The following is a 26358-nucleotide window of genomic DNA, read 5'->3' on the forward strand; positions in this document are numbered from 1 at the left end:
AAAGGGATGCCAGAGGGGGCACTATGAAGGTTATTCTGTGTTTTATTCCGAATTTATTCTTTTATATTGAATTTAATGTTTTTTCACATCGAATTTTTTATTTTTTTTACATCGAATTTTATTATTTTTTACATCGATTTTTTTACATTGAATTAAAAAATGTGATCCTATTTATATACAATGAATATTTTTACTAGATTTGATGTAAAAAAAAAATCGTAATAAAAACACTAAATAACCGTCATAGGGCACATAACAATTATAATTACACTTCATACATCAAAAACATTTAGAGACAATTTTCACAAATTAAAATGGCTTTTTGGTTCAAACTTTTGGGAGTGGTGAAGAGCAAATATGATTAAATTTGTTTAATAAGAACAAGGAAGAAAAGGGATGATGAAAAATGTACTTTTATGAATGTAGAATTTGCCAAATATAAGAATTAGATGAATTGCCTTTTCTTACTACTGTCTATATTTGTGTCATGGAGAGTTATTTTGGTTCCCGCGGGTGTTCTTCTGCTCATGGATCTATTATATTATGGTCCCGCCTCGTCCCGCTTAATGTGAGAACTTTCCACATTTGTTCCTGTTCATCGTCAGTCACGTGAATTGCATAAAAAGTGAGATTTTACATAGAAAACATGATCATATTTTTTTCTAACAAAGAAATCAATACGTTTTGGATGTTCCAGGGTTTAAATGTGTTGACAATGAAGGCTGTTCCAATCTCTACGTGTGTTATTATGATTCATATATATTCTTTGTGGTTTTTCCTCAGCAGCCACAAGTATCCATTGCCATTTACTGTGTCCATGGCAGGAGTTTTGAGGCCCAAATATATAAGTCTGAAGTCTGGTCAGATGCCAGGGCCAAAACAATTGACACTTTTGTTATTCTCAGTTCAGTATTTATGAACCCAACAAATGTCCCAATAATATAATAGATATAATGATAGATCCAGGGTAACAATCACCAAACTCAAAAGAAGAAGGTCACTCAGCACGTCTTTGCCCTGGGATATCCTGAAAGTATAATTGTATTTGTATATAGATCTGTATTTTTGAAATTGTGTGTACACTGTGAATGTATGTCAACATGTGAAGCTTAAAAAAAGTTGTTTAAAAACGGTAACAATGCACAGAGTAGTCATTTTTCAGCAATAAACCTGCAGGAAACAGGACGTAATAAATGATCCAATAATAACGATCTAATATATTATTGCTTTTTGTTGTTTTCAAATAAATTAAGTAGAAAAAGGTCATTTGAGCAGCTCCAGAATCCAGCTCTAGCCCCGCCCCCGTCACGCTGCAGTCCCCGCCCCACGACCCGCCCCCTGCAGCTGACGTCACCGGGGCCCGTCGCGCGCGCTCCGTACCCGCCCCCTGCAGCTGACGTCACCGGGGCCCGTCGCGCGCGCTCCGTACCCGCCCCCTGCAGCTGACGTCACCGGGGCCCGTCGCGCGCGCTCCGTACCCGCCCCCTGCAGCTGACGTCACCGGGGCCCGTCGCGCGCGCTCCGTACCCGCCCCCTGCAGCTGACGTCACCGGGGCCCGTCGCGCGCGCTCCGTACCCGCCCCCTGCAGCTGACGTCACCGGGGCCCGTCGCGCGCGCTCCGTACCCGCCCCCTGCAGCTGACGTCACCGGGGCCCGTCGCGCGCGCTCCGTACCCGCCCCCTGCAGCTGACGTCACCGGGGCCCGTCGCGCGCGCTCCGTACCCGCCCCCTGCAGCTGACGTCGCCGGGGCTGAGAAGCTGGTGGAGCCGGAAGAAAAGATGGCGGATCATGAGGAGCAGCTAAGCGACGAGGAGAAGGTAAAGGAACGGACACGACGCCGCCGTTTCGAACCCTCTGGACCGGGACGGGAGCGCCGAGCCCCGGGGGGGGGAACGCTCGGCTCGGCTCGCGTCCCACCCCCGGGTCTCCGCGCCGCGTCCGCCCCGCTCTCTCGCGCTCGGCTGCGTGAACCCCCCAGGGCCTCTTCCTCCGCCGCTGTGCTCCCGGGGCCGCTTCGCCTTTTATTATTTTTAGCCCCAACTTCCGCTCGCAGACTCCTTGTACGGTGCTGGCGCAAAAATAGACGCCAAACGCGGGTTTGATCGCGGCCCGCGGCGCTCGGGTTCCACTCGGTCGCGTCCCGGGCTCGTGCTAAAGCTAATGCTAGTCTGAAATAACTGTCTATTTCTGTCGGAAAAAAAACTCTCTGAAATGTTGTTAGCTGCCGATGCTAACGCTAAACTAGCTAACTTTGTCGGATTCACACACGCCCTTTTGCACTTCGGCGGCACTTTAGCTGCCCGAATGCGCACGTTTTAATGCCACTTTTATCAATAACGCAACAATAAACATAATACTTTTGAACAAACTCGCTAATAATAACGCATAAGCCGCGTTACGTCTTAATTTTAACCGACAAACGAATGCTATCGTGTTAGCTTCACTTCGGAGATGCCAGTTCCACCTATTTTGACGTTAGCCTAAAATGAACTTGTACATCTAATAATAACCGTCTTAAACTTTGCCTGTTCATATATTTACTGCTAATAATCCTACAATAAGTGACGCACTGCTAAATAAATCGACAGTTAATGCTTAACTGTCACGATATTGGATTTTAATGTGCAAAAACACAACAATGCTACAGAGTTAGCTTCTCATCTGAGCTGTCACACATTTGAGGTTGTATTTATTTATTGTACAGAGAACAAGACGTGTTTTTTGGTGTTTATGGCACGTGTAAACTGCATTCTGCACATTTTAATTATCACGTTTCCTGTAAATGTCAAAGGCGTGTATTTCCTTGTAGCTGGAGGAGATCCGCGTGCTAAATGTCTTAATTACAGTTCCCTGGCCTCATGCATTAGACTTAAAGTAATCACCTTTTTTTTAGCTATAAATAACCTAGTTTGCGGCATAATCTTTCATTGAAAAGTATTGATTTATTTGCCTCCGGGACAGTAAAAGTTGCAGTTATGTCTGGAAGCCTGAGGGTTTTTACATAATAGAAGTGTAATCCTCCCTGACCCACTGACTCAAATGGCTTCATACAGTGAGTGCACAGCTCGTCTTTAACCCATTATTAGACCTTCACATAACGAGCGAAACGTGATATTACGATACGAATTACAAAAACGTTTGTCGTCCACGCCCAGCATTGCAGCAGCTGTCGCCTCGGTCGTGGAATTAAATATTTATTGATACAAATTGAACAGAGATAATGCAAGAGTGGATATGGCCTGTACAAAATTGAGTATAAAATATGATAAAAGAACAAGAAAAGATGGAAAAATATGCTAATGGAAGAATAAAAGTGTAATCTTGTGTCTGGAGTGCACAGACTGTAACACTCGGCCTGTCGATAGACCTTTTATTTTACGACGGGCAGAGCAGGACGGCTAAACCTTCCGTCCAGGGTCCTCGTTTATAAAGCTAGCTTGTGCAGGACTTTCTCATCTCTACGCAGACTGAGACAAAAGACGACACCCGCGGAGACGAGCAGAAGTGAAGCGAGTTTGAGGAAGTGTTCCAGTCAGAAGTAAAGAACTGAAGTAAAAACACGGAGGAGCTGTTTTTATTCCTCCTTCACGCGGAGCGGTCGCAGCGTCGCCTCTACTGATCCACCCCGTGTACGGCGTGTAGCCCGGTGTCCAAGCCTGACCGCAGCCACCTCTTTTGACCGTCCCGACCGCTGCTCCCTCTTTAGCCCGTCCAGACCGCCGCCCCCTCTTTAAACCGTCCCGACCGCCGCCCCCTCTTTTGACCATCCTGAGGCACAACGACACGATATCTGTTAAATAACATGAAGTGTCGTTTGAACCCGAGACGGACGAGTCGTCGCGGTCCGTTTGTCAAAAAGCTGACAAAGAAGTGTTTTATAAATCTGGAGGTTGCGTGGCGTCGTTAGAGGACGCTCGGAGTACGCACTCGCTCAGAAGTACTTCACAATCCTTTATAGTAATGGTTATTTTAGTAGTCGACCAGTCAAACTTGTATTAATTATTACTACATTGAGACTGTTCAGAGACTTTTTTAACCAAATAAAGGTGGAAATCTATTTTGACATTTAGCATTAATAGTGTTGTATTTCTTTGCTATAAAGGTGTTCAAGTCTGTTTAGTCTGTAACAGTTGCCATGGAAATATGACCAGGCTTTTAGATATGAAAGTATTTTAAAATGTGAGCAGGCATTTTATTAATAAATCTTAGAAAACAATGGAATATTATCATAAAATCGGGCTGAGAAGCAAGCGGTGCGTCTGGTTCTAGTCCATGCGCGTGGTGCGTCTGGTTCTAGTCCCTGTGCGCGTTGCGTCTGGTTCTAGTCCCTGTGCGCGTTGCGTCTGGTTCTAGTCCCTGTGCGCGTTGCGTCTGGTTCTAGTCCCTGTGCGCGTTGCGTCTGGTTCTAGTCCCTCTGCGTGGTGCGTCCGGTTCTAGTCCCTGTGCGTGGTGCGTCCGGTTCTAGTCCCTGTGCGTGGTGCGTCTGGTTCTAGTCCCTGTGCGTGGTGCGTCCGGTTCTAGTCCCTGTGCGTGGTGCGTCCGGTTCTAGTCCCTGTGCGCGTTGCGTCTGGTTCTAGTCCCTGTGCGTGGTGCGTCTGGTTCTAGTCCCTGTGCGTGTTGCGTCTGGTTCTAGTCCCTGTGCGCGTTGCCTCTGGTTCTAGTCCCTGTGCGCGTTGCGTCTGGTTCTAGTCCCTGTGCGTGGTGCGTCTGGTTCTAGTCCCTGTGCGTGTTGCGTCTGGTTCTAGTCCCTCTGCGTGGTGCGTCTGGTTCTAGTCCCTGTGCGTGGTGCGTCCGGTTCTAGTCCCTGTGCGTGGTGCGTCCGGTTCTAGTCCCTGTGCGTGGTGCGTCCGGTTCTAGTCCCTGTGCGCGTTGCGTCTGGTTCTAGTCCCTGTGCGTGGTGCGTCTGGTTCTAGTCCCTGTGCGTGTTGCGTCTGGTTCTAGTCCCTGTGCGCGTTGCCTCTGGTTCTAGTCCCTGTGCGCGTTGCGTCTGGTTCTAGTCCCTGTGCGTGGTGCGTCTGGTTCTAGTCCCTGTGCGTGTTGCGTCTGGTTCTAGTCCCTGTGCGCGTTGCCTCTGGTTCTAGTCCCTGTGCGTGGTGCGTCCGGTTCTAGTCCCTGTGCGTGGTGCGTCCGGTTCTAGTCCCTGTGCGCGTTGCGTCTGGTTCTAGTCCCTGTGCGTGGTGCGTCTGGTTCTAGTCCCTGTGCGCGTTGCGTCTGGTTCTAGTCCCTGTGCGTGGTGCGTCCGGTTCTAGTCCCTGTGCGCGTTGCCTCTGGTTCTAGTCCCTGTGCGTGGTGCGTCCGGTTCTAGTCCCTGTGCGTGGTGCGTCTGGTTCTAGTCCCTGTGCGCGTTGCGTCTGGTTCTAGTCCCTGTGCGCTGTGCGTCTGGTTCTAGTCCATGCGCGTGGTGCGTCTGGTTCTAGTCCCTGTGCGCCTTGCGTCTGGTTCTAGTCCCTGTGCGTGGTGCGTCCGGTTCTAGTCCCTGTGCGTGGTGCGTCCGGTTCTAGTCCCTGTGCGCGTTGCGTCTGGTTCTAGTCCCTGTGCGTGGTGCGTCTGGTTCTAGTCCCTGTGCGTGTTGCGTCTGGTTCTAGTCCCTGTGCGCGTTGCCTCTGGTTCTAGTCCCTGTGCGTGGTGCGTCCGGTTCTAGTCCCTGTGCGTGGTGCGTCCGGTTCTAGTCCCTGTGCGCCTTGCGTCTGGTTCTAGTCCCTGTGCGTGGTGCGTCTGGTTCTAGTCCCTGTGCGCGTTGCGTCTGGTTCTAGTCCCTGTGCACGGTGCGTCTGGTTCTAGTCCATGCGCGTGGTGCGTCTGGTTCTAGTCCCTGTGCGCGTTGCGTCTGGTTCTAGTCCCTGTGCGTGGTGCGTCCGGTTCTAGTCCCTGTGCGTGGTGCGTCCGGTTCTAGTCCCTGTGCGCGTTGCGTCTGGTTCTAGTCCCTGTGCGTGGTGCGTCTGGTTCTAGTCCCTGTGCTTGTTGCGTCTGGTTCTAGTCCCTGTGCGCGTTGCCTCTGGTTCTAGTCCCTGTGCGTGTTGCGTCCGGTTCTAGTCCCTGTGCTTGTTGCGTCTGGTTCTAGTCCCTGTGCTTGTTGCGTCTGGTTCTAGTCCCTGTGCGTGGTGCGTCTGGTTCTAGTCCCTGTGCGCGGTGCGTCTGGTTCTAGTCCCTGTGCGCGGTGCGTCTGGTTCTAGTCCCTGTGCGCGGTGCGTCTGGTTCTAGTCCCTGTGCGCGGTGCGTCTGGTTCTAGTCCCTGTGCGTGGTGCGTCTGGTTCTAGTCCCTGTGCGTGGTGCGTCTGGTTCTAGTCCCTGTGCGTGTTGCCTCTGGTTCTAGTCCCTGTGCGTGGTGCGTCCGGTTCTAGTCCCTGTGCGTGGTGCGTCCGGTTCTAGTCCCTGTGCGCGTTGCGTCTGGTTCTAGTCCCTGTGCGTGGTGCGTCCGGTTCTAGTCCCTGTGCGCGTTGCGTCTGGTTCTAGTCCCTGTGCGTGGTGCGTCTGGTTCTAGTCCCTGTGCGTGTTGCGTCTGGTTCTAGTCCCTGTGCGCGTTGCCTCTGGTTCTAGTCCCTGTGCGCGTTGCGTCCGGTTCTAGTCCCTGTGCTTGTTGCGTCTGGTTCTAGTCCCTGTGCGCGGTGCGTCTGGTTCTAGTCCCTGTGTTTGTTGCGTCTGGTTCTAGTCCCTGTGCGTGGTGCGTCTGGTTCTAGTCCCTGTGCGCGGTGCGTCTGGTTCTAGTCCCTGTGCGTGGTGCGTCTGGTTCTAGTCCCTGTGCGCGGTGCGTCTGGTTCTAGTCCCTGTGCGCGGTGCGTCTGGTTCTAGTCCCTGTGCGCGGTGCGTCTGGTTCTAGTCCCTGTGCGTGGTGCGTCCGGTTCTAGTCCCTGATGATGTAACGATGGTGATGTTTGTCAGAGCGAGTTGTTTGTCCAGTGTTGACTCAGACTTTTCTCTGGAGGTGATTCACAAACCTAGAGCTGAATTATGCGCTTGGAACAACGGTGGCACAGTGGGTTAAGCGCTCGCCCTCCAGAAGCGCCACACGACCCCGCACAGGTCATTGTTTTTACGTTTGGCCGGTGAGTTACGCCTTTTGAGAAGCTGTAGATCCATAAACAGTGCGACAATAACAGCAAAAATATGAATATATAAAATGAATCTAAAATTGTTTATTTAATTGCCAAAAGCGTTCTCTAATTTAGTCCCCTTGTCGTGGGAATCGTCTTGTGGGGCTGTAGTTCTTTAGTCGATGATGTCTGTCGGCCAACGTTTTTATGACAGTAATTGACAGTAAAAGTTATGTTCAGGGTGATTTCAACATGTATATTCACGACCACAAAGTGTAAAGCATGTTGTTGTATGTGCATTTTTACAGATAAATACAGAGTTTACCTGTGGTTTTCTGTTTAAATATGTATTTGTACATTATTTTCTTTTTTTTATTGAACATTATAGAACACAAACCAGAGGGAAAAAAACAAGCAGACATAGATTCAAAATAGATGTAAACAAACTCACGGTGCAAGTTAATCAAAATTTACTGTTCCATTTGGTCCAAAGTGTAGAATCGTGTGGAATCTTATGGTTTACAGGATCTAAAAGAGCTTTTGGCTCTTTTAGAACGAGTAGCACGGGAGCTAACGAGTAACACGGGCGAGAACGAGTAACACGGGCGAGAACGAGTAGCACGGAAGCTAACGAGTAACCGGGCAAGAACGAGTAACCGGGCAAGAACGAGTAACCGGGCAAGAACGAGTAACCGGGCAAGAACGAGTAGCACGGGAGAGAACGAGTAGCACGGGCGAGAACGAGTAGCACGGGCGCTAACGAGTCGCGAACGAGTAACACGGGCGCGAACGAGTAGCACGGGCGGCGAGAACGAGTAGCACGGGCGGCGAGAACGAGTAGCACGGGCGGCGCGAACGAGTAGCACGGGCGGCGCGAACGAGTAGCACGGGCGGCGAGAACGAGTAGCACGGGCGGCGAGAACGAGTAGCACGGGCGGCGAGAACGAGTAGCACGCGCGACGAGAACGTTTAAATAGCGACTGACGCTAACGCACGCCTCAAACTCGTCCAGGAGCGTCAACATTTGAGGAAAGACTGTTAAAGACGCAGTTATCTTTGTAATCGATTTGTCACAGTGACGATTCTTTACGTTAGTTGTGCAGAACGTGAAACGCCAGCGAGAGTTTGACAGATTATTCCACTGCTTAATTCCATTTCTATCATCGATTCACTGGACACGTTTGGAGGGTTTTAATCCGGATTTGGTCTTTTAATTCTGAAGTGTCGGTGGCTTCCTTTGCTTCGCGCCTTTGGTTTCGTAATTAAAGGCCGTGCGTCGTCGTTTCGGGCGCGGCGCATCTTTTCTGCCACTTTCGAGGATTTCCCCTGGAGTTTGAGTCCTCCGCCCTTCGAGTCACGTTTCATTGTTTTGAGTGGAGTTCCCTGTTTTGTATAAAAGAAGCGCCCTGAGCGGTTTGACACGTCGAGTTTCCGTTCAGTCAAAGGACGATGAGTGAGACAAAAGACTGGAATACACCCTAAACTACAGCGTCATTATTAGCGAGTGACGTTTGGGTGTTTGCGACGTTCATTCACGCCTCGATTCATCTCGCAGTTGTTATTATCATTATTATTTCATCTCTTTTCTCTCTATCTCTGTTGGGCGGTTTCGAAAGTCTTCAGCCGCTGCCAAGAACTTCCTGATTTACAGTCGACAAACCACAGACAGGAAGCTCACGGTGCTTCTGTCCCGCCTTCAACTTCTCTATAGCTTTAAACCTTATTGATGAAGGGTGACAATGTTGGAGAGAAAGGCACTTTAGAGCGTGTTTAGAACGCGTCTAGAGCGCGCTTAGAACGTGTTTAGAGCGTGTTAAGAGCGCGCTTAGAACGTGTTTAGAGCGCGCTTAGAACGTGTTTAGAACGCGTTTAGAGCGCGCTTAGAACACGTTTAGAGTGTGTTTAGAGTGCGCTTAGAACGTGTTTAGAACGCGTCTAGAACGCGTTTAGAGCGCGCTTAGAACGCGTTTAGTGTGTTTAGAGCGCGCTTAGAACGCGTTTAGAGCGTGTTTAGAGTGCGTTTAGAGCGTGTTTAGAGCGCGCTTAGAACGCGCTTAGAATGTGTTTAGAGCGCGCTTAGAACGCGCTTAGAATGTGTTTAGAGCGCGCTTAGAACGCGTTTAGAGCGCGTTTAGAGCGTGTTTAGAGCGCGCTTAGAACGCGTTTAGAGCGTGTTTAGAGTGTGTTTAGAGCGTGTTTAGAGCGCGCTTAGAACGTGTTTAGAGCGCGCTTAGAACGCGCTTAGAATGTGTTTAGAGCGCGCTTAGAACGCGCTTAGAGTGTGTTTAGAGCGCGCTTAGAACGCGCTTAGAATGTGTTTAGAGCGCGCTTAGAACGCGTTTAGAGCGCGTTTAGAGCGTGTTTAGAGCGCGCTTAGAACGCGTTTAGAGCGCGTTTAGAGCGCGTTTAGAGCGCGTTTAGAGCGTGTTTAGAGCGCGCTTAGAACGTGTTTAGAGCGCGCTTAGAGCGTGTTTAGAGCGTGTTTAGAAAGCGTTTAGCGCTCTTGAAGACGGAAGAGCCCATACTACATGTTTTATCTTACCAAATTGTTCAGTTTAGTTACATTTTATTTTATTAATATTAGCCCTAGTTTAGACCTAGTTCAGCCCTGAAATAGTCCTGGTTTAGGCCTGGTTTAGTCCTGAAATGACACTTTAATGACACTTTAAGACTCTCTGGATCCAGGTGAGGACTCTCTGGATCCAGGTGAGGACTCTCTCTGGAGACTCTCTGGATCCAGGTGAGGACTCTCTGGATCCAGGTGAGGACTCTCTGGATCCAGGTGAGGACTCTCTGGAGACTCTCTGGATCCAGGTGAGGACTCTCTCTGGATCCAGGTGAGGACTCTCTGGATCCAGGTGAGGACTCTCTGGAGACTCTCTGGATCCAGGTGAGGACTCTCTGGAGACTCTCTGGATCCAGGTGAGGACTCTCTCTGGATCCAGGTGAGGACTCTCTCTGGAGACTCTCTGGATCCAGGTGAGGACTCTCTGGATCCAGGTGAGGACTCTCTGGAGACTCTCTGGATCCCGGTGAGGACTGGGACAGGGAATGTGCTTGTCGGGTCGGTTCTTCTCTGGGACAGGCCCAGACTCGACACATTCCTGCAGTGGAGCTGGAACACACTGCCCACTGGAGAAAAGCAAAAACTCAAATCAAAATGTGATGAAAGCGTTATTGTTGGTATGAGTTAATTAGTTCATAAACGAATCCTCAGAAAAGTGGTACATATGAGTTCTACAGTTCATCTTTAAGTTAAATCACGGATACAATGATTTCCTCGACCCGTAGATGGTCCTGTTTTAGACCTGAGATAGTCCCGTTTTAGACCTGAGATAGTCCCGTTTTATTCCTGAGATGGTCCCGTTTTTGCCCTGAGATGGTCCCGTTTTTGCCCTGAGATGGTCCCGTTTTTGCCCTGAGATGGTCCCGTTTTATTCCTGAGATAGTCCCGTTTTAGACCTGAGATAGTCCCGTTTTAGACCTGAGATAGTCCCGTTTTAGACCTGAGATAGTCCCGTTTTAGCCCGTAGATGGTCCTGTTTTATTCCTGCGATAGTCCCGTTTTAGACCTGAGATAGTCCCGTTTTAGACCTGAGATAGTCCCGTTTTAGACCTGAGATAGTCCCGTTTTAGACCTGAGATAGTCCCGTTTTAGCCCGTAGATGGTCCTGTTTTAGACCTGAGATAGTCCCGTTTTAGACCTGAGATAGTCCCGTTTTATTCCTGAGATGGTCCCGTTTTTGCCCTGAGATGGTCCCGTTTTTGCCCTGAGATGGTCCCGTTTTTGCCCTGAGATGGTCCCGTTTTATTCCTGAGATGGTCCCGTTTTATTCCTGAGATGGTCCTGTTTTAGCCCTGAGATAGTCCTGTTTTAGCCCTGAGATAGTCCCGTTTTAGCCCTGAGATAGTCCCGTTTTAGCCCTGAGATAGTCCTGTTTTTGCCCTGAGATGGTCCTGTTTTAGCCCTGAGATAGTCCTGTTTTAGCCCTGAGATAGTCCCGTTTTAGCCCTGAGATAGTCCCGTTTTAGCCCTGAGATAGTCCTGTTTTTGCCCTGAGATGGTCCTGTTTTAGACCAGAGATAGTCCCGTTTTAGACCTGAGATGGTCCTGTTTTAGCCCTGAGATAGTCCTGTTTTAGCCCTGAGATAGTCCCGTTTTAGCCCTGAGATAGTCCTGTTTTTGCCCTGAGATGGTCCTGTTTTAGACCTGAGATAGTCCCGTTTTAGCCCTGATATAGTCCTGTTTTAGCCCTGAGATGGTCCCGTTTTAGCCCTGATATAGTCCCGTTTTAGCCCTGAGATGGTCCCGTTTTAGCCCTGATATAGTCCTGTTTTATCCCTGAGATGGTCCTGTTTTAGACCTGATATAGTCCTGTTTTTGCCCTGAGATGGTCCTGTTTTATTCCTGCGATAGTCCCGTTTTAGACCTGAGATAGTCCCGTTTTAGACCTGAGATGGTCCCGTTTTAGCCCGTAGATGGTCCTGTTTTAGACCTGAGATAGTCCCGTTTTAGACCTGAGATAGTCCCGTTTTATTCCTGAGATGGTCCCGTTTTTGCCCTGAGATGGTCCCGTTTTTGCCCTGAGATGGTCCCGTTTTATTCCTGAGATAGTCCCGTTTTAGACCTGAGATAGTCCCGTTTTAGACCTGAGATAGTCCCGTTTTAGACCTGAGATAGTCCCGTTTTAGACCTGAGATAGTCCCGTTTTAGCCCGGAGATAGTCCCATTTTAGCTCTGGTTTGGCTCTGGTTTGGCTCTGGTTTAGCTCTGGTTTAGCTCTGGTTTGGCTCTGGTTTAGCTCTGGTTTGGCTCTGGTTTGGCTCTGGTTTGGCTCTGGTTTAGTCTCTGGTCTAGTCTCTGGTTTAGTCTCTAGTTTAGTCTCTGGTTTAGTCTCTGGTTTAGCCTCTGGTTTAGTCTCTGGTTTAGCCTCAGGTTTAGTCTCTGGTTTAGTCTCTGGTTTAGTCTCTGGTTTAGCCTCTGGTTTAGTCTCTGGTTTAGTCTCTGGTTTAGCCTCTAGTTTAGTCTCTGGTTTAGCCTCTGGTTTAGCCTCTAGTTTAGTCTCTAGTTTAGTCTCTGGTTCAGACTTGGTTTAGCCTCTGGTTTAGTCTCTAGTTTAGCCTCTAGTTTAGTCTCTAGTTTAGTCTCTAGTTTAGTCTCTAGTTTAGCCTCTGGTTTAGCCTCTGGTTTAGTCTCTGGTTCAGACTTGGTTTAGCCTCTGGTTTAGTCTCTAGTTTAGTCTCTAGTTTAGCCTCTGGTTCAGACTTGGTTTAGCCTCTGGTTTAGCCTCTGGTTTAGCCTCTGGCTTAGCCTCTGGTTTAGCCTCTGGTTTAGCCTCTGGTTTAGCCTCTGGTTTAGTCTCTAGTTTAGTCTCTAGTTTAGCCTCTGGTTCAGACTTGGTTTAGCCTCTGGTTTAGCCTCTGGTTTAGCCTCTGGCTTAGCCTCTGGTTTAGCCTCTGGTTTAGCCTCTGGCTTAGCCTCTGGTTTAGCCTCTGGTTTAGCCTCTGGCTTAGCCTCTGGCTTAGCCTCTGGCTTAGCCTCTGGTGAAACGTCAGTTGAAGCAGCTTCAGTTCTGAGCGTCCTCGGGGGAATTGAACCCACAACCACAGCTCTGTTTGATCTGCTGTGAAACTGGGTCAATCGTTTCATCTGAAGTGAATGAATAAAACAGAGATAAACACGACAGAAACATTTCACCATCTCACCGTTCAAACACGACATTAATCGATGGCAAACTAGATTTTTCACCGAATTTGACGCCGTTTTACCGACAAAACGGTGTTTGTCGAGTCGATTTGACGTCGTTCACGTTCTTGAATCTGACGTCATCGTTCTGAATCGCTGTTTTGGATTGAAATATGTATTTAAAACGGAGAAGACCTTTGTGTTTGGTGTGTATCGGACCCTTACAGGGACGTGACCCTGTAAACCAGGTCGAGTTCCACACATCCTGAAGCTTACCGTGGATTATTTCACCATTATTTTAAGAGATTGTTATTATTACTAACTTGTTTCTTTCCTCTTTTGTCAAACCTCCTCCTGCACCGTTAGAAATATGAAATAAACTCATATTTAATCATCAAAAACATAGAGAACGTGTGAGAATTAACACGAAAGAAGGAGGAATTTACACCTCGAACAACCGGTTTAGTGATCAGAAAAGGAAGAAGATCAGATGAACAGGAAGAGACTTTAACGTTAGTGAAAGTCGAGCGTAAAATGGTGCTGGAATATATTTTGTATACGTTTTGAGACTTATTTAAAGACGTTGAAGGAATACATCAAATCACTAAATGTAGTAAAGTAATTATTAACTGAACAATTGCTTAAAAAAAATAAAAAAGCTCCTGACGTCAACAGCAATTTTAAACCTTTAAGCAGCATTTATTAGATTTTTTTGTGGTTTAATTTCTTGCATATCTGTTGTTTTTAGTTTCTTTTTGAGTTTCTTTTCCCCTTTTTAACGCGTGGCCGCTCTCTGTGGCGGGGGAAGCGTATCCTCCGCACGCGGCACATTTTCATGACCTTATTTGGTCGCGAGCCGTGAGTGGGGAAGTGTCACGTGACCGGGGCCGGCAGAGGTGGCGTGGAGCGACCTCTGGTGGCGGCGCAGAGGAGGTACAACAACACGAGCCGCACACTGACCCAAATAAGGACGAGGGAAGCCGCTTTTGATTGTTTTTATTATTTCTATTGAATAATAAGTGTTTTAAAAGTATTTCTAACCAAATAAAGGTTAAAATATGTTTATTGGAGAGTTCTAGATGGAGAAAATGCTTGTTCTTTTGACTTTTTGGTGTAATATTGTCACCGTCGCTCTTTTCGTACGTGTTTTCGAGTCCGTTTAGTCCCAGATAACGAATAATCTTTCTCTACGATCACTTTTTGCTTTTATCTCGTCGCCCGACACTTGAAAAGGGGAAACACGTTAAACCCGACGCCCCGAGGCCTGTTTATTTCCTCTAACGATGATTCCACCTGTGTGTTTCAGGTACGTGTAGCAGCCAACTTCATCATCCACGCCCCGCCCGGAGAGTTCAACGAAGTCTTCAACGGTCTGCACCCACTCTCTCTCTGCACCCACTCTCTCTCTGCACCCACTCTCTCTCTGCACCCACTCTCTCTCTGCACCCACTCTCTCTGCACCCACTCTCTCTCTGCACCCACTCTCTCTCTGTACCCACTCTCTCTCTGCACCCTCTCTCTCTGCGCCCTCTCTCTGCGCCCTCTCTCTCTCTGCGCCCTCTCTCTCTCTGCGCCCTCTCTCTCTCTGCGCCCTCTCTCTCTCTGCGCCCTCTCTCTCTGCGCCCTCTCTCTCTGCGCCCTCTCTCTGCGCCCTCTCTCTCTGCGCCCTCTCTCTCTGCGCCCTCTCTCTCTGCACCCACTCTCTCTCTGCACCCACTCTCTCTCTGCACCCACTCTCTCTCTGCACCCACTCTCTCTCTGCACCCACTCTCTCTCTGTACCCACTCTCTCTCTGCGCCCTCTCTCTCTGCACCCTCTCTCTGCACCCTCTCTCTCTGCGCCCTCTCTCTCTGCGCCCTCTCTCTGCGCCCTCTCTCTCTGCGCCCTCTCTCTCTGCGCCCTCTCTCTCTCTGCGCCCTCTCTCTCTCTGCGCCCTCTCTCTGCGCCCTCTCTCTGCGCCCTCTCTCTGCGCCCTCTCTCTGCGCCCTCTCTCTGCGCCCTCTCTCTCTGCGCCCTCTCTCTGCGCCCTCTCTCTCTGCGCCCTCTCTCTCTCTGCGCCCTCTCTCTCTGCGCCCTCTCTCTCTGCGCCCTCTCTCTCTCTGCGCCCTCTCTCTCTGCGCCCTCTCTCTCTGCGCCCTCTCTCTCTGCGCCCTCTCTCTCTCTGCGCCCTCTCTCTCTCTGCGCCCTCTCTCTCTGCGCCCTCTCTCTCTGCGCCCTCTCTCTCTGCGCCCTCTCTCTGCGCCCTCTCTCTGCGCCCTCTCTCTCTGCGCCCTCTCTCTCTGCGCCCTCTCTCTCTGCGCCCTCTCTCTCTGCGCCCTCTCTCTCTGCGCCCTCTCTCTCTGCGCCCTCTCTCTCTGCGCCCTCTCTCTCTCTGCGCCCTCTCTCTCTGCGCCCTCTCTCTCTGCGCCCTCTCTCTCTGCGCCCTCTCTCTCTGCGCCCTCTCTCTCTGCGCCCTCTCTCTCTCTGCGCCCTCTCTCTCTCTGCGCCCTCTCTCTCTCTGCGCCCTGTCTCTCTCTGCGCCCTCTCTCTCTGCGCCCTCTCTCTCTGCGCCCTCTCTCTCTGCGCCCTCTCGCTCTCTGCGCCCTCTCTCTCTCTGCGCCCTCTCTCTCTGCGCCCTCTCTCTCTGCGCCCTCTCTCTCTCTGCGCCCTCTCTCTCTCTGCGCCCTCTCTCTCTCTGCGCCCTCTCTCTCTCTGCGCCCTCTCTCTCTGCGCCCTCTCTCTCTGCGCCCTCTCTCTCTCTGCGCCCTCTCTCTCTCTGCGCCCTCTCTCTCTGCGCCCTCTCTCTCTGCGCCCTCTCTCTGCGCCCTCTCTCTCTCTGCGCCCTCTCTCTCTGCGCCCTCTCTCTCTGCGCCCTCTCTCTCTCTGCGCCCTCTCTCTCTCTGCGCCCTCTCTCTCTGCGCCCTCTCTCTCTGCGCCCTCTCTCTCTGCGCCCTCTCTCTCTCTGCGCCCTCTCTCTCTCTGCGCCCTCTCTCTCTCTGCGCCCTCTCTCTCTCTGCGCCCTCTCTCTCTCTGCGCCCTCTCTCTCTCTGCGCCCTCTCTCTGCGCCCTCTCTCTCTGCGCCCTCTCTCTCTGCGCCCTCTCTCTCTGCGCCCTCTCTCTGCGCCCTCTCTCTCTCTGCGCCCTCTCTCTCTCTGCGCCCTCTCTCTCTGCGCCCTCTCTCTCTGCGCCCTCTCTCTGCGCCCTCTCTCTCTGCGCCCTCTCTCTGCGCCCTCTCTCTCTGCGCCCTCTCTCTGCGCCCTCTCTCTCTGCGCCCTCTCTCTCTGCGCCCTCTCTCTCTGCGCCCTCTCTCTCTCTGCGCCCTCTCTCTCTCTGCGCCCTCTCTCTCTCTGCGCCCTCTCTCTCTCTGCGCCCTCTCTCTGCGCCCTCTCTCTCTGCGCCCTCTCTCTGCGCCCTCTCTCTCTGCGCCCTCTCTCTGCGCCCTCTCTCTCTGCGCCCTCTCTCTGCGCCCTCTCTCTCTGCGCCCTCTCTCTGCGCCCTCTCTCTGCGCCCTCTCTCTCTGCGCCCTCTCTCTCTGCGCCCTCTCTCTGCGCCCTCTCTCTGCGCTCTCTCTCTGCGCCCTCTCTCTCTCTGCGCCCTCTCTCTCTGCGCCCTCTCTCTCTCTGCGCCCTCTCTCTGCGCCCTCTCTCTCTGCGCCCTCTCTCTGCGCCCTCTCTCTCTGCGCCCTCTCTCTCTGCGCCCTCTCTCTGCGCCCTCTCTCTCTCTGCGCCCTCTCTCTCTGCGCCCTCTCTCTGCGCCCTCTCTCTCTGCGCCCTCTCTCTGCGCCCTCTCTCTGCGCCCTCTCTCTCTGCGCCCTCTCTCTGCGCCCTCTCTCTCTGCGCCCTCTCTCTCTGCGCCCTCTCTCTCTCTGCGCCCTCTCTCTCTGCGCCCTCTCTCTGCGCCCTCTCTCTCTGCGCCCTCTCTCTCTGCGCCCTCTCTCTCTGCGCCCTCTCTCTGCGCCCTCTCTCTCTGCGCCCTCTCTCTCTGCGCCCTCTCTCTCTGCGCCCTCTCTCTCTCTGCGCCCTCTCTCTCTCTGCGCCCTCTCTCTCTCTGCGCCCTCTCTCTCTCTGCGCCCTCTCTCTGCGCCCTCTCTCTGCGCCCTCTCTCTCTGCGCCCTCTCTCTGCGCCCTCTCTCTCTGCGCCCTCTCTCTGCGCCCTCTCTCTCTGCGCCCTCTCTCTGCGCCCTCTCTCTGCGCCCTCTCTCTCTGCGCCCTCTCTCTCTGCGCCCTCTCTCTCTGCGCCCTCTCTCTGCGCTCTCTCTCTGCGCCCTCTCTCTCTCTGCGCCCTCTCTCTCTGCGCCCTCTCTCTCTCTGCGCCCTCTCTCTCTCTGCGCCCTCTCTCTCTCTGCGCCCTCTCTCTGCGCCCTCTCTCTCTGCGCCCTCTCTCTGCGCCCTCTCTCTCTGCGCCCTCTCTCTGCGCCCTCTCTCTCTCTGCGCCCTCTCTCTCTGCGCCCTCTCTCTGCGCCCTCTCTCTCTGCGCCCTCTCTCTGCGCCCTCTCTCTGCGCCCTCTCTCTCTGCGCCCTCTCTCTGCGCCCTCTCTCTCTGCGCCCTCTCTCTCTGCGCCCTCTCTCTCTCTGCGCCCTCTCTCTCTGCGCCCTCTCTCTCTCTGCGCCCTCTCTCTCTCTGCGCCCTCTCTCTCTGCGCCCTGTCAGAAAGTATATTTAAACATTTATGTGTTAATATAACTCTCTCTTATCTCTGAGGCACAGACTCCAATTAAGACATTTTTAAAATCCTTAAATTCACCGTAACAAAAGGGTTTAAATCCTCTCGCGCTCTAAACTGTCCGACACGGCACCAGACGAGTTTAATACAACTAACCCTAACCCATCTGTCAGTCTGAGGTTTAACTCCAAGACTTTAGTTTGGCCTCATTATTCACACGTTTTCTGCTCGTGTTTGTTATTTTAATGGAGCTTTTTTTGTGTAAAGCACTTAAAATCTACAAATAAACTTGCCTTGTTGTAAATGTTAAAACGCTGACGTGGACAAATGTTATCAGTGAAAAAATTATTATTGTGAGTTTGGGAGTTTGTTAGAGCGACCGATCGGCCTTTTTGGACCGTTTTTTTACTTTTCTGTTTTCTAACTTGTGATTGACTGAATTTACACAATTGCATGAGTTTTAGTGCGTTTTGGGTCAGATTTACGGTCGGATTATGGAGATTCTTACTTTTGAGAGCTCTTCTGGCCTCGCTCCCTCACCATGGGAGAAAAATTGGAAATATTAAAAAAGCAAAGCAATAACGGCAAAAAAGTGAAAGTAAATGTATTAAAAAAAAGTGAAGCTGAACCATTTGGTTGTGTGTTTTGTCTCAAACATGTGTCTCTGATGGTGTCACGACTGTGTTTAATGTGTGAATGTTGTTTTTCAGATGTGCGATTGCTGCTCAACAATGACAATCTGCTCAGGGAAGGTGCAGCGCAGTAAGTCCAGACTCTGATGTTACAAACATCTTCAAGGACACATATTCTGCTGAATGTCCTGCCTCTCTCTTTAACCCTGTTCTGTTCCTCGTCACAAACACGGCTGGAGCGTGTGTGTGTCGTGTGTGTCGTGTGTGTGTCGTGTGTGTGTCCAGTGTGTCCAGTGTGTCCAGTGTGTCCAGTGTGTCCAGTGTGTCCAGTGTGTCCTGTGTGTCCAGTGTGTCCTGTGTGTGTGGTTGTGTGTTGTTGTGTCTTGTGTGTGTGTGTGTGTCCTGTGTATGTCCTATGTGTGTCGTGTGTGGTTGTGTCTCGTGTGTTGTGTCTTGTGTGTGGTTGTGTGTCGTGTGTTGTGTCTTGTGTGTGGTTGTGTCTTGTGTGTGGTTGTGTCTCGTGTGTTGTGTCTTGTGTGTGGTTGTGTGTCGTGTGTTGTGTCTTGTGTGTGGTTGTGTCTCGTGTGTTGTGTCTTGTGTGTGGTTGTGTCTCGTGTGTTGTTGTGTCTTGTGTGTGGTTGTGTCTTGTGTGTGGTTGTGTCTCGTGTGTTGTGTCTTGTGTGTGGTTGTGTCTTGTGTGTGGTTGTGTCTCGTGTGTTGTTGTGTCTTGTGTGTGGTTGTGTCTCGTGTGTTGTGTCTTGTGTGTGGTTGTGTCTTGTGTGTGGTTGTGTCTCGTGTGTTGTTGTGTCTTGTGTGTGGTTGTGTCTTGTGTGTTGTTGTGTCTTGTGTGTGGTTGTGTCTTGTGTGTGGTTGTGTCTCGTGTGTTGTTGTGTCTTGTGTGTGGTTGTGTCTCGTGTGTTGTGTCTTGTGTGTGGTTGTGTCTCGTGTGTTGTGTCTTGTGTGTGGTTGTGTCTCGTGTGTTGTTGTGTCTTGTGTGTGGTTGTGTCTTGTGTGTGGTTGTGTCTCGTGTGTTGTGTCTTGTGTGTGGTTGTGTCTTGTGTGTGGTTGTGTCTCGTGTGTTGTTGTGTCTTGTGTGTGGTTGTGTCTCGTGTGTTGTGTCTTGTGTGTGGTTGTGTCTCGTGTGTTGTGTCTTGTGTGTGGTTGTGTCTTGTGTGTGGTTGTGTCTCGTGTGTTGTTGTGTCTTGTGTGTGGTTGTGTCTCGTGTGTTGTGTCTTGTGTGTGGTTGTGTCTCGTGTGTTGTTGTGTCTCGTGTGTTGTGTCTTGTGTGTGGTTGTGTCTCGTGTGTTGTTGTGTCTTGTGTGTGGTTGTGTCTTGTGTGTGGTTGTGTCTCGTGTGTTGTTGTGTCGTGTGTGTCGTGTGTGTCCGGTGCATTGACCTGTGTTTTCCCTCAGTGCGTTTGCCCAGTACAACCTGGACCAGTTCACGCCAGTGAAGATCGAGGGCTACGACGAACAGGTACAAACACTGATGCCATTCCACCTTAAGAGAGCTGAGGGTTCTATCTGCCATTCCACCTTAAGAGAGATGAGGGTTCTATCTGCCATTCCACCTTAAGAGAGATGAGGGTTCTATAGTCTGAGGACTACGAAAAGTCTGAGGAATAAAGTCTGGCGGTAATGCAACAATTGGATGCCAACCGCCATAAAACAACAACAACAACAACATCGTCCATTCCACCTTAAGAGAGATGAGGGTTCTATCGTCCATTCCACCTTAAGAGAGATGAGGGTTCTATCGTCCATTCCACCTTAAGAGAGATGAGGGTTCTATCGTCCATTCCACCTTAAGAGAGATGAGGGTTCTATCGTCCATTCCACCTTAAGAGAGATGAGGGTTCTATCGTCCATTCCACCTTAAGAGAGATGAGGGTTCTATCGTCCATTCCACCTTAAGAGAGATGAGGGTTCTATCTGCCATTCCACCTTAAGACCGCCTCATGTGGGATCAGATGAAGAGCGTTGTAGTCACTCAAAATATAGATATTGTGATATATTCTTGCGGACTTTGCAGTATCTGTATCTGAAAACAGGGTTGTCAAAAGTATTGAAATTTAACCTAATATTATTAAAACTATTAAAACTAGTATCGAAATTATACTCATTTGAGCAAGTTTTAATATTTAAAAAAAAAACAGTTTGGAAGGATTTTGAGTCATTTTAACTCAATAATCGGTTAGAAATCACGACGACACTTTTACAGATGAAATAAAAAAGCATAAACACAGAACGAGCATAAAGTGAACCTCTAAACTCAAGTGAAACGCCTCTGATCCCACTTCTCGCTGGCGTGCTCAGGTCTTAATCACAGAACATGGCGACCTGGGCAACGGGCGCGTGCTGGACCCCAAAAACAAGATCTCCTTCAAGTTCGACCACCTCCGCAAAGAGGCCAGCGACCCCCGACCCCAAGACCTGGACCCCTCCATGGAGAGCTGGAGGAACGCCGTGGACTCCGCCGTGAGGGTCTACGTCAAGGACCACTACCCCAACGGAGTCTGCACCGTAAGAGGGGGGAGGTCTGCGGGGCGAGGGGGAGGTCTGCTAAGAGGGGGGAGGTCTGCTAAGAGGGGGAGGTCTGCTAAGAGGGGGAGGTCTGCTAAGAGGGGGAGGTCTGCTAAGAGGGGGGAGGTCTGCTAAGAGGGGGGAGGTCTGCTAAGAGGGGGAGGTCTGCTAAGAGGGGGGAGGTCTGCTAAGAGGGGGAGGTCTGCTAAGAGGGGGAGGTCTGCTAAGAGGGGGAGGTCTGCTAAGAGGGGGGAGGTCTGCTAAGAGGGGGGAGGTCTGCTAAGAGGGGGGAGGTCTGCTAAGAGGGGGGAGGTCTGCTAAGAGGGGGAGGTCTGCTAAGAGGGGGAGGTCTGCTAAGAGGGGGAGGTCTGCTAAGAGGGGGGAGGTCTGCTAAGAGGGGGGAGGTCTGCTAAGAGGGGGGAGGTCTGCTAAGAGGGGGAGGTCTGCTAAGAGGGGGGAGGTCTGCTAAGAGGGGGGAGGTCTGCTAAGAGGGGGAGGTCTGCTAAGAGGGGGGAGGTCTGCGGGGCGAGGGGAGGTCTGAGGGGCGAGGGGGGAGGTCTGAGGGGCGAGGGGGGAGGTCTGAGGGGCGAGGGGGGAGGTCTGAGGGGGGAGGTCTGCATCGTAAGAGGGAGACACGAAGAGGGGGGAGGTCTGCTAAGAGGGGGGAGGTCTGCTAAGAGGGGGGAGGTCTGCTAAGAGGGGGAGGTCTGCTAAGAGGGGGGAGGTCTGCGGGGCGAGGGGAGGTCTGAGGGGCGAGGGGGGAGGTCTGAGGGGCGAGGGGGGAGGTCTGAGGGGCGAGGGGGGAGGTCTGAGGGGGGAGGTCTGCATCGTAAGAGGGAGACACGAAGAGGGGGGAGGTCTACGGGGCGGGGCCAGGTGTGCAGGGCGGGGCCAGGTGTGCGGGGCGGGGCCAGGTGTGCGTGGCGGGGCCAGGTGTGCGGGGCGGGGCCAGGTGTGCGGGGGCGACTCCCGAGCGACAATCGGTTTTACCTTCACATTTTACATTTTTCCCCCCAGATTTACGGGAAAACCATCGACGGGCAGCAAACCATCATCGTCTGCATCGAGTGCCATCAGTTTCAACCAAAAAACTTCTGGTACGTTCACTTGTACTTGTACTTCTCGGGCTGCAACGATGGATTACTACTAAAATAACTGTAGTCTTAATGTTCATCTTCACTACACACGGAAAAAACACCTTTTATAACCGACTGTGGTGTTATTCAACCAAAATGGCAAAAAATAACAGATTGTTTCTGAATTTCAGCGATGATACTTTAGTCATAAATAATCTTTAGGCTTTACACATTTATTTGGGTCGAAATGTGTTCATAAATGTACAGTAGTCGTGCCGCGATGCTTTTGATAATCGATTAGTCCAGCGATTATTCTGTCGATTATTTTTTTTAGTGCTCAAAAGTCACATGATGAAAACATTTTGAAATACGCTAAATTCACGCATTTTCCCCGTCGTTTTCATGGATTTACAGCACGAAATGTTTCTAACCCTGGTGTGGCCTCATAAGACACATTGTGTACACACATGACTCTCAGGTGGCTGTAATCTGTCCTTTTAAAGGTGTAATCTGTCCTTTAAAGGTGTAATCTGTCCTTTAAAGGTGTAATCTGTCCTTTAAAGGTGTAATCTGTCCTTTAAAGCGACTCGTTTAACTCTGAGCCTCGTTATCTGATCATAATCCACTTTAATCTGAGCTCCGAGCTGCTCAATCCCATTTACTGCTGCTTCAGAGGATTACTGGGCCAATAGGAGCAGAACACAGGTGAGTGTAGTACTACTGCGTATTATTCACGTAGTACTACTGCGTATTATTGTGACGCGTGTAGTGAAGAGTATGATCCGTATAATGTGGATAAAAGAGCAGTAAACGAGAGGCTTTGAGGAGCTGATGAGGCTTTTTTGTTCTTATTTCCATAGGAACGGTCGTTGGAGGTCGGAGTGGAAGTTCACCATCTCCCCCTCGTCCACTCAGGTGGCCGGCATCATGAAAATACAGGTACAGGAACCAGGGAAGGTTCTGGAGACTAAACCGAGAGGAAAGAACCAGGGGGCCGGACTAGAACAGGAAGAAGAGCGCGCAGGGGGCCGGACTAGAACAGGAAGAAGAGCGTGCAGGGGGCGGGACTAGAACAGGAAGAAGAGCGCTCAGGGGGCTGGACTAGAACAGGAAGTGAGTGTGTGTTTCTGTGGCAGGTTCATTATTACGAGGATGGAAACGTTCAGCTCGTGAGCCACAAAGAGGTTCAGGAGGACATGGCCGTCTCTGTGAGTGTCAATCTCACTCCACCTGTCAATCTAACTCCACCTGTCAATCTCACTCCACCTGATATCTAACTCCACCTGTCAATCTCAACTCCACCTGTCAATCTCACCTCCACCTGTCAATCTCACTCCACCTGTCAATCTAAACTCCACTGTCAATCTAACTCCACCTGTCAATCTAACTCCACCTGTCAATCTCACTCCACCTGTCAATCTCACTCCACCTGTCAATCTCACTCCACCTGTCAATCTAACTCACCTGTCAATCTAACTCCACCTGTCAATCTCACTCCACCTGTCAATCTCACTCCACCTGTCAATCTAACTCCACCTGTCAATCTCACTCCACCTGTCAATCTAACTCCACCTGTCAATCTCACTCCACCTGTCAATCTCACTCCACCTGTCAATCTCACTCCACCTGTCAATCTAACTCCACCTGTCAATCTCACTCCACCTGTCAATCTAACTCCACCTGTCAATCTCACTCCACCTGTCAATCTAACTCCACCTGTCAATCTCACTCCACCTGTCAATCTAACTCCACCTGTCAATCTCACTCCACCTGTCAATCTCACTCCACCTGTCAATCTCACTCCACCTGTCAATCTAACTCCACCTGTCAATCTCACTCCACCTGTCAATCTAACTCCACCTGTCAATCTCACTCCACCTGTCAATCTCACTCCACCTGTCAATCTCACTCCACCTGTCAATCTCACTCCACCTGTCAATCTAACTCCACCTGTCAATCTCACTCCACCTGTCAATCTCACTCCACCTGTCAATCTAACTCCACCTGTCAATCTAACTCCACCTGTCAATCTCACTCCACCTGTCAATCTAACTCCACCTGTCAATCTCACTCCACCTGTCACTCACCCACGTCATTCTGTCACATTTAAACCAGATATGATTCCATTTCAATAGTTGTACCTCTATAATCCTTCTCAGAACGAGGCGAACACCGCAGACCAGTTTGTGGCCATCATGAAGAACGCAGAGCACGAGTACCAGGTCTGTACCGCCTCATGTGTGTGGGTGTGGGTGTAGTACCTCTGTCCACCAGGAGGGGGCGGCAGGACGAGAGAGCCACGCATAACTTCACATGAGGAGCAGAGAGTGGTGAAAGAAAATAGAGGATTCGTTCACTTGAAAATGAAATGAAACGTTGGACTCGTGACACTGCTACAGATTACCGTATTGTCTGGAGTATAAGTCGTACCAGCCAAAGAATATTAAGTTATTCAGATAACTATAGCATAAAGAACATGCTAACAAGTTTACCAAAGCATCAGTTTTACCCCAAATCACTAAATCCATTGAATTCTTCTTCCTCTGTGTCACTTCTAAACAACTCCACAAACTCCAGAGGAAGAGGAAGTGCAGATTCTTCTTCTGCGTCGCTTAGAGCCTAGAGCGCCCTCTTGTTAAATTAAATTAAATTAGGTGTAAATTAGGTGTAAATGAGGTCTAAATTAGGTCTAAATCAGGTGTAAATTGGGTCTAAATGAATTCCTCTTGTGGTTGCCAGTGTGAAAATAACAAATAATATCACATATAAGTCGCTCTGGAGTATAAGTCTCACTCCGGCCAAAACTCTGAAAAAAGATGCTACTTATAGTCCGGAAAATACAGTAATTTAAAGCAAACTGATCTATTTAACGTTGTTTTGTGTGTGTTTTCCCGCAGACGGCCATCAACGAGAACTACCAGACGATGTCGGACACCACCTTCAAAGCCTTACGCCGCCAGCTCCCTGTGACGCGCACCAAGATCGACTGGAACAAGATCCTGAGCTACAAGATCGGGAAAGAGATGCAAAACGCTTAAGGGCGGAACGCGGCGGCGGCGGCGAAACGTCTCGGCCGAACGTACCACGCGTCAGAAGAAGAAGAAGAAGAAGCGGACAAACTCTCCACCCCCGTGACCCTCTAACCCGACTCTCTGCATGAATGGATAGATGTCTCGTCTTTGTACACAAACCAGGGGCATCATGCGACACCATTAGGTCCCGGTCTCGCGCGCGGGTTTTTTTCCACAGCAGTAGTTTTGGTTTTGTTTTTTGTTGCAAAATTTTAAGAAATAAACGTCAAAAATGTGGTAAAATGTCAAAAATCTGTCTTTGTTTTGTATCTGTTGGAATTGAAAATGATACGATTTGAATTGACGACCGTTAGCATTTTGTATCTGTTGTGCTTCCATGAAAATATGCAGAGTTCTACATTTAACCACAATATCGACGCTGATATATATTTAAGGCAGATTTGAATTTATGAATTTGACATTTTTGGGTTTTACGGGAGCATTTTGAGATGTTTCCTGTTCTGAAACGATATCAACAAACGGAACAGGAAGTGGATTTATCTTTCAAACGTTCTCCTTCAAATTGTCTCTGATCACAGTTCCGCAGCTCATCATAATTTCAAAAAGAAAATGATAGAATATTTTAGATTTGGGACGTACAAAAAATGCACAACTGCATGAAGTTTAAATTTGCCGCCTCTAAACACGTCCACGCCATCGAAATGTGGTTCAGAACGTACAAACTCGATGTATTTGTGAGACTTTTACCCCTTTTCTTGTGCCGATTGTAAAACGAGGAGAATTTTGTCCAAAAACGAACGACAAATTGGAACTAAATTGGGCTTCATACTTACAGGTGTTCGACTCTTTGTTTCTGGTACTGTGGCAAAACGACTCGACAGAAGTGTAACGTTTCATGTGCATCGATTAAAATACAGCTCTATCTTCCACTGTTCATTTTGATGATATTAACCTGGATATTACGTGACGAAGGCGTGGTCAGTCTGTGGCCACGCCCTTTCTAACCCGCGTGTGTCCGAGTCTCGTCCCACCAAATGTACTTCACAAAATGTTGCATTAAAAGTCAAATTTTCTATCAACGACTCGACTCTAGTTTGAAGATTTTGAGAGAATTATTTTAGTTTAGATTTTGTGAAACTATTTTTTTTGCTAGATTTATGTATGATATTGCCAATATTAAACTACCGTATTTTCTGGACTATAAGTCGCAACTTTTTTTCACAGTTTTGGCCGGGATGCGACTTATATTTATACTTATATGTTTTTTCTTCTCTCTTATGCATTTTTTGACTGGTGCGACTTATACTCAGGTGCCACTTATAGTCTGAAAAATACGCTAGACTCTGTAAGTATAATTAGAGTATATTTAGAACGCGACAAGCGTATTTTTGCTTTTTAATCCCAGAATACTTACCCGTGGATATAAATGCATTCACTTACACGTGTTTATTCACTTTTTGTTTTGTACATTTTAATATTTATTCATCCGATTATGTCATTTTTGTTCCTCTAGTATCGGACCCTCCGTCAGAAAAATGACACGGTGCAACTTTAAAATACAATAAGAAAAACATGTACATATTTAAAACTATTTCACACAAAAAATCTGAAATATATACCATTATTTATTATAAAAGTATAGAAGATTATCAGTCTTTCAATATCATTTGAGAGTTAAACGAGCAAAGAACATAAATTGAGCTAAATCAAAAACACGCCGAGGCCTGATAATAATA

At 49.6% G+C, this 26358-nt stretch overlaps 1 protein-coding gene across 1 annotated transcript; it reads left to right on the plus strand.

The window, feature by feature from the left end:
- Positions 1-1642: 1642 nt before the first annotated feature.
- Positions 1643-24913, plus strand: LOC140348895 (F-actin-capping protein subunit alpha-2). The gene is made up of 10 exons (XM_072435027.1): positions 1643-1819; positions 14026-14089; positions 18071-18122; positions 19405-19468; positions 20308-20514; positions 21532-21611; positions 22451-22529; positions 22727-22798; positions 23750-23812; positions 24488-24913. Exons 1-10 carry the CDS (start codon positions 1781-1783, stop codon positions 24626-24628), a joined length of 861 nt encoding a protein of 286 aa, XP_072291128.1. The 5' UTR covers positions 1643-1780; the 3' UTR covers positions 24629-24913.
- Positions 24914-26358: the final 1445 nt, after the last annotated feature.

The sequence above is a fragment of the Eucyclogobius newberryi genome, unplaced genomic scaffold (genome assembly GCF_026437365.1).
Source record: "Eucyclogobius newberryi isolate DKJ021-1_F unplaced genomic scaffold, fEucNew1.0.hap1 SCAF_7, whole genome shotgun sequence".
Taxonomy (NCBI): domain Eukaryota; kingdom Metazoa; phylum Chordata; class Actinopteri; order Gobiiformes; family Gobiidae; genus Eucyclogobius; species Eucyclogobius newberryi.

Bases quoted from the DNA above. Each gene is read 5' to 3' on its own strand.
- LOC140348895 (XM_072435027.1), top strand. From the start codon at position 1,781: ATGGCGGATCATGAGGAGCAGCTAAGCGACGAGGAGAAG. The intron at 14,090-18,070 runs GTCTGCACCCAC...GTTGTTTTTCAG, and splicing joins GTTCAACGAAGTCTTCAACG to ATGTGCGATTGCTGCTCAAC. The intron at 22,530-22,726 runs GTACAGGAACCA...TTTCTGTGGCAG, and splicing joins CCGGCATCATGAAAATACAG to GTTCATTATTACGAGGATGG.